This window comes from Jaculus jaculus, chromosome 11 (assembly GCF_020740685.1).
Source record: "Jaculus jaculus isolate mJacJac1 chromosome 11, mJacJac1.mat.Y.cur, whole genome shotgun sequence".
Taxonomy (NCBI): Eukaryota; Metazoa; Chordata; class Mammalia; order Rodentia; family Dipodidae; genus Jaculus; species Jaculus jaculus.
Window position 1 is genome coordinate 44,896,309 of NC_059112.1, and position 13,703 is coordinate 44,910,011.

The 13,703-nt window shown below is 36.6% G+C and overlaps 1 protein-coding gene across 7 annotated transcripts in view; it reads right to left on the bottom strand.

The window, feature by feature from the left end:
• The window catches only part of Slit2 (slit guidance ligand 2), a 370,481-nt gene that overhangs the window by 17,791 nt on the left and 338,987 nt on the right, over window positions 1–13,703 (bottom strand). For all 7 annotated transcript variants that reach the window (XM_045161148.1, XM_012948212.2, XM_045161147.1 and 4 more), the window contains one exon: window positions 1,394–1,548. In XM_045161148.1, coding sequence (XP_045017083.1) covers window positions 1,394–1,548 — 155 coding nt within the window. The remainder of the gene's footprint in view (window positions 1–1,393; window positions 1,549–13,703) is intronic.

Consider the following 13,703-nt stretch of genomic DNA (forward strand, 5'->3'; position numbering starts at 1 on the left):
TTTCATTGAGTCTCACAGTTGTGACCTTCTTAAGGCAATTAGGTCAGCTGAGGAACAGTTAGTGTGCAAGACTTTAGTGCCCATGGTACTAGCTGACAGGAAAGACTGGAAGATGTCACACTTGTCTCATGTCCCTGAGATCAGAAGGTACATTTACTTTTTAACTTTGTAACCATGGCTTAGTCATTTAATTAGTTCCTAGGATAAGGTAGGTGCCCTATAAATACTTGTAGAACTGAACCAAAGACTTTGAACTGTTTTTTTTTTTTAAAAATTCAAACTATCAAAATACAATGCTTTTTCTACTATTCAAATTATAACAAATAGAGATACTCTCAACTTAGAGGACAAATCCAAGCAATGCTCTTAGAGAAAGCTTTTCAGTGGTAAGATAATCATACAACTTACTAGTCTTTTGCAAGGGGTGGTGACAACTCCATGAAAGAACCTGTTCAGGTGAGAAATTGGGGGCATACACCTATACACGTGCTTTGTCTTATTTATCTATAAAACGAGTTAGCTTTTATCAACTCAATTCAATGAAATTTGTTTCACTGCATCTCAAATTCAACATCACCTGCCTTACTTTGCCTAAAGTTTGAAATTCTGCCTCCAGTTAGATCACCAATGCTTCTCCACACAGTGACAGGCACCCAGGATCTGTCCTTTGCAGCTTTTCTCCACTTGGTGCCTTTGAAATTTTATTCATCTCTCTTTCTATCATACTTCCTCCTCTTCATTCTTTTTGCTTAAAATCAAAGTTGGAGTTTGTACTTATCATTTCCAGCTCCAGCCTCCATTTATAAGATTTTCACTTCTTTATTCACCATAAGGGCTTAGCTAAACTGAACTACTTCCTGTTACTCTGATACAAACTGTAAATATGAATCATGATTTAACTGAGTTTCATTGACAATTATGCTATTATCTTTACAGAAACACCAACGCAGCAACACTGAGCTAAGCTGATAGGATGTGCTATTTAAGAGAGCTGGGCAGGGGTTATTTATCCCCCACTTTACATCAAACTTGCTTAATTCTTTTCTTCATTGTCTGACTTTACCCCAAATCAACTTACTTTTTATATAGGCAGAAAGAACTCACATTAATGATATGATGTATAAATTCCCTAGATAGCATGTAATAGACATACACTATTCATAGTCTTCTTTAGTCCAATGACACATTGAGTTAGGCTGAGGATTAGTACATGGTCCCTTAACATACATGCCATGATCTTATTGTTCTTTGTACATAACTACTGCCCATCTTGCAATGACGGCTCAGTGGTGGTCAGTGATCACTGCACCAGATACCAGTAACTTCAGAATCGGTCTATGATGACACTCAAAGGGCGGGGCGACCCTCTGGATTTGAAAGAGAGCTTACTTACCTCCTACATAGAGTGGAGAGTCAAAATTCAGAGTGGATTGTTTTGATAAGTTGGTGATGATTTTGGGGCTTCCTCCATCCACAGAAAGGGAGAGACTCTGGTCCAGGGCAAGCAGCTCCACAATGTGGAAGTTCCCATCATTGATTGTCTCCACACTACCATGGAAAAATAATTAGTTCCATTTCATGACAGCAAAGTGTGAAAACAAAAACTTCTATCAGCAATGCATAGTAAAGAAAAGAAAGGATATTCATAGCTAATATTATAAAAAGTTGATTTTTATCGCTGTCCATCATCTTAGCCACTCAATCAACTTGTCCCATAAGTCAATTTCTTTAGAAGAATATTTTGAATGTGATACATTTAACTTTGAGTTCCCAGGAACTAGATACAAAATAAGTTTGTTCCCCAATGAGAGAACTGGAAATGAGTATGTTTACTATCTTAGCCACATTCTCTCAATTGGTGGGAATGACTGGATAACTTACATGCTTGCTTTTATTTTATTTATTTATTCAATTTAAAACATCTTATTTATTTATTTGACAGAGAAAGAGGGAGCTAGAGAGAGAGAGAGAGAGAGAGAGAGAGAGAGAGAGAGAGAGAGAGAGAGAGAGAATGGGCGCGCCAAGGCCTCTGGCCACCGAAAACGAACTCCAGACACATGCTCCATGATGAGCATCTGGCTAATACGGGATGTGGAGAATCAAACTTGGGTCCTGAGGCTTCATAGGCAAGTGCCTTAACTGCTAAGCCATCTCTCCAGCCCATGTGCTTGCTTTTAAATGGCATATAAAAGTTCATTTGGTAAGATAGAGTTTGTTACTCCAAACAGCATTAAAAAGGCAAACTCATCCTTGCCAAATAGTAGAGTTTTGGAGGGACTGCTTGCTTCTGCATTAACACTGTGTTAGGACCCATCCAAATCCTGCACATACACAAGTACTAAATGTCCCAACTTGATAATATCTTAACATGTTTGAAATTTATTAGTTGATAATATACTTGTATTTTCTGGACACTTTTTGAAGGAGCCCTCCAGCCACATCTGTGCACTCTCAGCTTTGCTGAGTGGAGAGCTAGGAATACCACATTAAGTGGAAATTTTAACAGAATCAAAATGACAGTTTCTTTAGTATCTGTTAACTTTAAGGAACTATGCCTATCAATTAGTATTGTTGCCTTCTGAAAACCTTGAAAAGACTTTATAATACATAATTCATAAAATTGATAGAAACAAAAATAATTTTCTTAAATGGAAAATAAAGATTGAAAGATAAGGTATAGTTTAGTGTAGTTAGGTAATAGGTACCTTATATTTTTAAAATTGTACTTATCCATCCAACTTTGGTGTTGCAGCAGGACAAATACACAGTTCAATGGTCAGAATATGCCCAAGACCCAGTATATAGGTCAAAGGATATGCAATGGATGTTGGGATCAAAGAATAAACAGTGCATATTCATAATAGATCAAGTAGACTGAACTACCATCTGGAATGACTGAAAAAGGTTGAAAAATGGATATGGAATTATATGGCATAGACATTATTCCTAATATAAATGTATAATACAAAATGATTGTTTGAATTTCTGGCAATATTATTTGGGAGAAGGTCAAGCCTGGAAAGTAAAAGAAAATGTCCTAATATTTTTGCATGGGTCTTGTCACTGGAATCTGATCATATACCATGATGTGTTGGTTAAGAATAAAAGGTTAAGCCAGACATGGTGGCACATGCCTTTAATCCCCATACTAGGGAGGCAGAGGTAGGAGGATCACCATGAGTTAGAGGCCACCCTGAGACTACACAGTGAATTCCAGGTCAGTCTGGACTACAGTAAGATCCTACCTCAAAAACAAAACAAAACAAAAGAATAAAAAGTTTAGATTGAAGGACATTATGAACCATTCTAATGTAATGTAAAGTCACTCAGTTTTTCTGGTTTCATCATTTAAATGAGTTCACATGTGCAGTAATCTGTGATAGCCTGTCTGAGCTATCAATGACTAAAAATAAATGTTAGACATGCCAATCAATAATTTTGTCTTCTACCATTTTAATTATCTTAACACCACCATTAAAGTCAGCAGAGTAGGGCTGGAGAAATGGCTTAGTAGTTAAGACTTGCATAGACAAAGGACCTACGTTTGATTCCCCAGGACCCACATAAGCCAGATGCACAAAACGTACATACATCTGGAGTTCATTTGCAGTGACTAGAGGCCCTGACATGCCTATTCTCTCTCTGTCTGTCTCTCTTCTCTCTCTCTCTGCTTATAAATAAATAAATAGATAAATAAACAAATAAATTTTAAAAAGTCAAAAGAGTAAAACAGTAGGGAAGAGAATAACTACCTAAACAGCATAGTATTATTTGAATTAAATATGACTTTCCTTCAAAGAGAAATGTTCATATTTAATGTCTATATTGGTTAAGTATAAAGATTTAGAATCAGGCAAATTTTGACTCCCAGATCTGCATTTGTTAACAGTTATTTGATAACATACTTCCGTGTTCTAGCTGGTGAATATTAATAAACTTTTCTTCTTTCTATGCTTAATTTGAGGTGTATATGCAATAATTTTAATAGTTTAACCAAGTTAAATGTTAGATCACACTCAGCACTATTGCAATATAAATAAATAACCCAATACTATCTAGAATTTCTTCAGATAAAATGTAATTTAGTTTTATCTTGAAATAATACTTGTATGATAATTCTAAAAGCAGGTTAAATAGAATAACTTCTTTGGATTATATCTTGTTTTAGGCTACCAAAAGTTATAAAGTAAAGCATTACAATGATGATATACATAAAGAAGGTAGTCATCAATGGCTTTTATCTCCTTGTGCTCATATGCAACTGTGAGTCATTTTATATGACTGTTCTATAAACTTTGACTTTAATTAGATTATAAATATTAATACAGAGGTGCTTTTGTCTTTTAAAATGCAAAGACAAGACCTGCATGTACTGAGGAATGTGTTCTTGGTCACATATTGATTTTAGACAATCAATCCAGGTATGCCATTGTTAATGAAGGGGCAGGAGCAGTGCAATTGAATGGCTAAGACCTTTACATTTTTATGCTCCTTAATGCAGCATTCCAGCCGGGAAGCTGGAGATGGTCATTTCATCACCAGCTCTCTTTACTTTCCCTCTTTGTTCCTTTATTTTTGTGTTTCAAGTTTTTTGTTGTTGTTGCTTGTTGTTTATATTGTTTTTTTCAAGGTAGTGTTTTACTCTATCCCAAGCTGACTTGGAATTCACTATGTAGTCTCTGGGTGGCCTTGAACTCACAGCGATCCTCCTACCTCTGCCTCCCGAGTGCTGGGATTAAAGGTGTGCACCACCAGCCCCGATCGTGTTTCAAGTTTTTAATGTATACTAAACTACAAGCTGTTTTAAAGGTAGGGCCCATTTTTGTATTCACAAAAGTGTCTGCTGAATTGTAGAGGCTCAACTTACAGGATATTAAGAATATATAAGGGCTGGAGAGATGGCTGAGCGGTTAAGCGCTTGACTGTGAAGCCTAAGGACCCTGGTTTGAGGCATGATTCTCCAGGACCCATGTTAGCCAGATGCACAAGGGGGCACACATGTCTGGAGTTCTTTTGCAATGGCTGGAAGCCCTGGCATGCCCATTCTCTCTCTCTCTGCCTTCTTCTCTCTGTTGCTCTCAAATAAATAAATAAAAATAAACAAACAACATGTTTTTTTCAACAAGAATATATAAGGAAGATGCATTATAGATTAACAGGGCTTAATTTTAGTCATGTTATCTAGGTTACCGTTATAATTAGTGTTATAATCAATAGGCTCTAGGTATATTTTAGCTGGCCTTCAAAAAAATTTCATTAGAACTTTGAAATTTTTGGGTAAAGAACCTCGAAGAATTAATTCTGAAAGATTCATGTTGCTTAGCCTGACCTACTTCTCATTAAATGTATGACCCTGAGCTGGTATGACCTTTTCTTTCTCATTAGAGCAATGTAAATAATAAGAGTAAAAAAAAATGAGATATACTATGAGCCAAGTACTGTCTAGGAACTCTGCATCATTGCCCTCATTTGAGCCTCACAAGCAGAGTTGTATATATAGTTACCCAAGATAACATAGCTATGTTATGGCTAAACAGATCTGAGGAAAGGCTTCCCCACTCCAGGGTGTACTCTTACTTATTATGTGTAACTATTTCATAAACTTTCTCCTACTAATAGCTAGCTTTTAATCTGTAATGTGTCTCCAAAACTTCCCAAGGATAGCAACATTGCAAATAAACTTGTATGATGATGACACATTTGTTACATTTATTAAGAACCACTGCAGTGCATAAATGTTGAATATGATGAAAATTTGAAGTTTACACAAATACATATTAAGTATGTGGACTGAAAACTGAGTCTGGATCCTATATTACAATTATGCATGAGGTTCAAACTAAGCTTATTTTGTCTCTGAACATTTTTAAAGCAAGTTTTATTTATTTATTTGAGAGTGACAGACAGAGAAAGAGGCAGATAGACAGATAGAGAATGGGCATGCCAGGGCCTCTAACCACTGCAAAGGAACTCCAGATGTGTGTGCCCCTTGTGCATCGGGCTAACATGGGTCCTGGGGAATCGAGCCTCGAACTGGGGTCCTTAGGCTTGATAGGCAAGTGCTTAACCACTAAGCCATCTCTCCAGCCCCCTCTGAACATTTGTAAATGTCTAATGTGATAAGAACTTGATAAGAAACAGTGGTGACTACTGGGGAGAATCAAAATTTGTCAAAGTGCTGAGAAGAAGTGACAGCTGAGTGCTCAGCATTCAATGAAACATCTCTATCACCCACTTCATGGCTCAGGGAACATTAAGGAAGATGGGGCAGAGGGAATATAGGAATCAGAGGATGGGGTGGAATGCTTTGGAATATTGTCTTCTTAACATGAAGTGACTGCTGCATTCATGACCTCACAGACACAGTTGTTATTACCTGCACAACACTTGTACTATATTGGGCCCATCAATATTCCATCTAGGATGATGGAAGAGGACAAAGTAAAAAAAAAAAATTACATCACACTAGCAGAGGGAATAGTGAGAAAGAAGGGATCCAGGGAAAGGGGGCTGAGAGTGGGGATACAGTCCACAAGAAAGTAATAAGCAGGTATTATGAACAAAACGCATCATGCACATGTACAAAATTGGTCAATTAACATGTCTTAAAAAGAATGCAATAAGAGTAACTACTGAGGTTAATTTCATTTATACCTCCTTGGAACTGAGTACTGACTTTTGAATAAGTATAAAATGAATGTATTCAGAGTCTTTGTTTTGGAAAGGATATTCTGTCATGGACCCTGAATATGTCAGGGTGAAGAATATTCTAAATTGGCTTTTCATGCTTTTTTTCCAGCATGAGATAAGCATGGATTGGGGGGGGGGATTTAAAAAATACTTAACCCATGATTTTTTTTTTTCAAAATAAAAGCAATGATTGACATTATAGTTGTTCTATTGTAAAACTGAGCTATCATTGACTTTGCAGCCATCCCATTCAGTTCCTACAGACCCACCTGAAACTGCATAATATCCTGTGGTGTTCTGATATGTATCAATAAAGTCACCACTTCTGAGGGAATTGTAATATTTGATGACTCACAAAAAAATAGCAAGTACACCACTTAACTTTGAGCTTTTCCATTGGGAAGATTAATTTCATTTATTACCACTACTATTTAATTTAAGTTCACTACCCTTATCTATTGCCTGAAATTTTGATTACTGAAATTTCTGGACTGAAAATGGATATATAAAAAATCATGGAATTTTCAATTGTGTGGAGGTAATGACATTAAAATAATTTTAAATCTTGACTTTAACAGAAAATGGGGCTCTAAAATGTTTCTGATTATCTTTCCCCATGCTGCTTATGCAAAACATATTACAATGATCTTTTTATATTGCTATATCAATAAGTTTAACGTATTTTAGTTGCTTAAAAACAATAAAAATTCCTCTTTTACTTAGAGGAGTTCCAGTCTTTTACCTTAAAAGACTGAAAACTGCTGTCACAGTCCTTGCAGTGGAATAGGATCTAGAGCATACACAAACAACTGCTCATCCCGTTTTGATATCCTTGAGGTGAACATGATTCATCCATGAACTAGGAATGTTGATAATAATGAAAAGGAAAATGTTTCTACCTATCTCCTTGAATTAAAAAGGAAATGAAAGTCATATGACATTAAATATATTTATGTTCACTCTATGCATTAGTTTTCAGAAGGCACTATTTTATTTTTGGTTTTTCGAGGCTGACCTCGAATTCACTCTGTATTCTCAGGGTGGCCTCTAACTCATGGTGATCCTCCTGTCTCTAATGCTGGGATTAAAGGCGTGCCACATTCAGAAAGCATTTTTATAAAGCAGACTATAAAATAATGCATTTTATTTCTTTGGGGGGGGCATGCATGTGAGTGCAGCATGTGCATGTCATGTTACACATGGGGAAGTCAGAAGATAACTTCAAGTGTTGTTCCTGTTGTTCTTGTCTTCCACCTTGTTTGGGTAGGCTTGTTGTCCTGCAAGCTCTATGGGATTTTCCTGTCTCTTGTTATAAGTGCTGGGAACACAGATACACATGCTATATAGCATGTGGCTTTCAACATGGGCTCTGCGGTACTGAACTCAGGTACTCATGCTTGTGTAGCAAGCTCTTTATCTGCTGAGTCGTCTCCTCAGCCTATGTATTGTATTTTAAATCAGTACCTTTTTTTTTTTTAAATTTTTATTAACATTTTCCATGATTATAAAATATATCCCATGGTAATTCCCTCCCTCCCCACCCCCACACTTTCCCGTTTGAAATTCCATTCTCAATCATATTACCTCCCCATTACAATCATTGTAATTACATATATACAATATCAACCTATTAAGTATCCTCCTCCCTTCCTTTCTCCACCCTTTATGTCTCCTTTTCAACTTACTGGCCTCTGCTACTAAGTATTTTCATTCTCACACAGAAGCCCAGTCATCTGTAGCTAGGATCCCTATATGAGGGAGAACATGTGGCGCTTGGCTTTCTGGGCCTGGGTTACCTGACTTAGTATAATACTTTCCAGGTCCATCCATTTTTCTGCAAATTTCATAACTTCATTTTTCTTTACCGCTGAGTAGAACTCCATTGTATAAATGTACCACATCTTCATTATCCACTCATCTGTTGAGGGACATCTAGGCTGGTTCCATTTCCCAGCTATTATAAATTGAGCAGCAATAAGCATGGTTGAGCATGTACTTCTAAGGAAATGAGATGAGTCCTTTGGATATATGCCTAGGAGTGCTATAGCTGGGTCATATGGTAGATCAATCTCTAGCTGCTTTAGGAACCTCCACACTGTTTTCCACAATGGCTGGACCAGATTGCATTCCCACCAGCAGTGCAGAAGGGTTCCTTTTTTTCCACATCCCCGCCAACATTAAATCAGTACCTTTTAAGCAAATTAATTGAAACACAATGCACTGAAATAAAATAAACCTCTACTCTACTCTGGTAGGACAGTTCACATTTAGATAAGCAACTACTATTGTCTGAGCATAAAACACCACCATCTGGAGGCCTACATTTTGGCCAGCACAGTGCAAGGGGCTTTGAATGTATTCCTGCCTATTATCATAACTGCATGTGGTACAGGGATGATGCTCATCCCTGAGATGAGACAAAGAATAATCAGAGAAGTCAAGCAACATGCCCAAATACTTGTGCCTTTCCAAATAGCATGTGAGAATGGCTGAATACCTATCTTAACAATCAGAATAATGTATAGATTCTGTCTACCATCTATCTCCCCAATTGCTTCAGAAACACAGATCATCTCCATTGTTTCATTCCTTTTTAAGTTCTTCCTTCCTTCTTTTCTACTTCTTTCTTCTTCCTTCCCCTCTTTTTATGCAAAATATATACTCTCCAGGAGGTTATATAGCCAAATGTAGCAGCCAGCTTCAGGTCATTGAGATGTACTTCCAGACCAGGCTCGGTTATGGAAGAAGGGATATTTATTGAAGCTTACAGATCCAGGGGAAGTTCCATAATGGCAGAAGAAGCTGACCTGCCTTCACAGGTCCAAGCAGAGATAGAAAAACCACAAGCCAAAACCCCCACAGCCACACCACATACAAGCATACTTCAGGAACTCCAGGCACTTTGCATATCTTTAGACCGGAATTGCAAATCCACTCCCACACCTTAGGGCTGGGCCCTAAGATCCACCCAGTGACACCTCCAGCCAGGTGGCTGCAGATCCATACTACAAACTAATAAAACAATGAATATATTGGGGGCCATCTATTCAAACTACCATACCAACTAAACCCAGAAGTTGACAGTACAAAGTACACTGGATTCATACAGGTCCCTAAACTGGAAGCTAATTAATAGCACAGTTCTGTTTACTAGAATGGCATATCATCTAATTTTAACATAGAAGTTAATGGTGTTTCCAAAGGAGCTATCTGAGTTGAAACATAACATTAATTTTAAGTTGAAGAAATATATTTCATTAAGAAGTTCATAAAAACAAGAAGGTTCATCTTATGGAGGTTAAAAGTTGCACTGATAGGGCTAGAGAAATGGCTCAGTTGTTAACATGCTTGCCTGCAAAGTCTAACAACCAGAGTTTGATTCTCCAGTACCCACATAAAGCCAGATGCAAACAAAATAGCACATATATCTGGAGTTTGACTGCAGTGGCTAGAGGTCCTGGTATGACCATTCTCTTTCCTGTTTGCTCTCTCTTTCCCTGTCTCTGCTTGCAAATAAATAAAATTAAAAATACTTTTTATCAAGGCCACCCTGAGACTACATAGTGAATTCCAGGTCAGCCTGGGCTAGAGTGAGGCCCTACCTTGAAAAACCAAAAAAAAAAAAAAAGTAAAAAAATATATTTTTAAAAAAGTTGCACTGACAGGTAATAAAATATATTATTTCAGAAAAAAATATATTATTTATTCTTCAAAGTATTCCAGTTAGTTGTAAGTTTAGGTAGCCATGCCCTCATATATTCATTCACATACTCTATCACTCTCATTCCTTTATTCTCACACATTCATTCATCCACAGCACTGTTACTGATTTCCTATTTATCCTATTCTCTAAATGTGAAAAGCAGGCACACGTGCCAGGATCTACAATCACACACCATTTGGCTCCTGTGATGTCTGCTGTTGCTGATTAGGGTGCTGAGATTCTAGGGAGTCAGTCCCTGTTTAACACCTGGCTCCCTAGTAGGGGGCAGGGACTTGTAGCATTTGCTGATTGCTGTGATGGACATCCCCCAGCCACAGCTGACTTCAAGTCAGCATCAAGCATAAAGCCAGAGGGCTGGGCCATGGTGTGAGATGATTATCATAAGCTCTCCAAACACAAATTGTTCTTGAAGTGGGGTGACTGGGAAACAGTATTATTTGGGAACTATATAGAAATGGAAAACCTCTAGACAGAGAAACCTCTTGAGTCAGAAAGGATTGAGGAGGTCCAGGACTGCTGCTGTCTGTTACCTGTGCACGTGGCAATGGGAACCCACACATGCCTGTGAAAAGCCTGATATTATGTAAGGATATAAGAAGTGAAACGAGAAAACCTGCATGCTGCCTCATTTCTACTGCTGAAGGAAAAATGACCATGCCTGACCATAAACATGCTTAATGATCAGTTAACTACACACTCCTAAAGTTTAAGTTGTAGCATCCCATGCTTCTACAGATGCTTGCTGAATGCCTAGGAAAAGGAAATTAATTGGAGTCCAAGAAAAAAAACATGTATTTTTCATTATAAAGCACTTTCCTCCCTATCGTGATTAAAAAGAAGTTACTTCGAAGAACAGTGATTTATCGATGTGGAAATTGCTCCAAGAAATGAGAATCCTCATGCTGATTTATTGAAACAATACCTGGTATCTTAAGTGAAAAAAATGAATTAAAAATATCCCATAGAAATAGTAACTGAGTATGAGATTATTTTTCCTCTAATTTTCCAAGAATAAGTCCAATTTTACTCAATATTGAAAATTAACCAGGCAACTGATAAACTGCACTTGATGTATAAATTATTTCCATGTGCAGTTCTCCAATGCATATGGAAATAATGCATAATTTAGAAAACATTGTTCATTGAAGTAAATTTTATAAATCATAGATTATGGCAATGAAACAGAATATAAATGAGACCAGTTTTCTGAAATACAAATATGAAAACTCTTTGTTTTTATATTTTTCATATTTTTACTGTGACTGGGCATGATGGCACATGCCTTTAATCCCAGTGCTTGGGAAGCAGAGGTAGGAGGATCGCCATGAGTTTGAGGCCACACTGAGAGTTCATAGTGAATTCCAGATCAGCCTGGGCTAGAGAAGGACCCTACTTTGAAAAACCAAAATAATAATAATAATAACAATAATAAATAAAATAAAAAATAATACAATACTATGGGACTGGAGAGATGGCTTAGCAGTTAAGGCTTATGCTTGTGAAGCCAAAGGACCCATAATTGATTCTCCAAGTCCCACATAAGCTGGATGCACATGGGGGCACATGTATCTGGAGTTCATTTGCAGTGCCTAGAGGCCCTGGAGCACCCATTCCCTGGCATATCTGTCTCTAACAAATAAATAAATAAGTAAATAAATAAATAAATTTATTTAAAAGAAATTACTGTGGTATTTTTTTAGTTTTTAAATGTTTTATTTATTTATTTGACAGAGAAAGTCCTGGGGAATCAAACCTGAGTCTTTTGGCTTTGCAGGCAAATGTTTAACTGTTAAGCCATCCCTCCAGCCCTGTGGTATTCTTTTAATAATGTTATATACAGTAGAAATAACTCCTAATTTGAAATTTAATTCAGTCAAAAAAAATTTATTAACTTATAGGAAAGATGACTACTGCAAGACTATTGATGAGATTTTACTATAACGATGGACAAACAGCACATTTCTTTGATAGTTTCTAGGAAGGGCCTGAACAAAGACAGAGGCTGTGTTATTTTCTGACACTTGGATATAAGCCAAAAATTAGAACAGATTTACGTCTGGGACCAATTACAAATCGAAGGTGAAAGGAAAAAGAGGATTATGAGTAAATCCACTACACCTGTGAAGCCTGACATGCTAGCTTGATGCTGCAGTGTATGAAGAAGGCTCTGTGAAATTAGGTTTATATGAAGTAATTAAACAAAATTCAAATTTGGAGAATCTAATTCTGTGATGCAAATAGCTATCTTTTTTACTATTTTCTGTGCACTGCTATGAATATTTTACCAATGTAAAAGAGTAAATTTCTCACCATAATCCCTATAAGATGATGCTGTTGTTTATTAATCTTCATATTGCAGACGTGGCCCAGACAGTGGATATAATGTACCTAAAACACAGTGTCAGTGGGTGGCAGAACTGAACTAAAATACAGTGGGTTGTCACAGAGCCCTGACTCTATCCTAGTAATGTCCCATTATTATTTTCTAGTGCTAATGACATTCAAATGGTTCAAAATTCAAAATGATATGGTCTTCATGCAGCAACATTTTCTACTCTTCCTCCCTCTGTATGTTTATCTTTTCTTTATGCAAGTACATGGGTATAAAATGCATATACTTGCCTACTTTTTTCTGATAGCCCTCTACATTATTCTTTTTCCTTGAAAGCCAGCAATATATGTTGGCAGCCTTTCAAAATCACATTAGACCTTCCCCACTTCCTCTGGTCCCTTTTCTCTTTTATATCTGAGTAATTATTGATTTTTCTGTTTTATAATTAGTATGTCAAAATGTATATCTATCTATCTATCATGTATCTATCTATCTATCTATCTATCTATCTATCTATCTATCTATCTATCTATCATCTATCACTGATTGGAATATTAGGTAATTAAGGCATACTCTTATTATAAAATAATGTAATTTTTTTTAATTGTGTGTTTTAATTTAAAAAGACTAAATAGAAGCTATGTTCACCCAAGACCTCAAAATGGATGTCTCAACTCGATATTTTTCCAGCAGAAACATGAACTTTTGGTTTTGAATGGAAAGAATGCAATAGTATAGTGTTTGTCACAGGAGACATTCAATTTCTTGTTGGGTAGAAATTGGCAAATAATAGAAACTCAAACAAACATACACACACAAAAAGCCTTTTCCAGTAAGTATTCATTTAGATATAATCACTTGGGTTTCTACAACATATCTAGAAATATTATATATATATACACATACATGAATGCTAGATATAGTAAGCTAGCTCTGGATGCTTCACTAAGGTTTGGG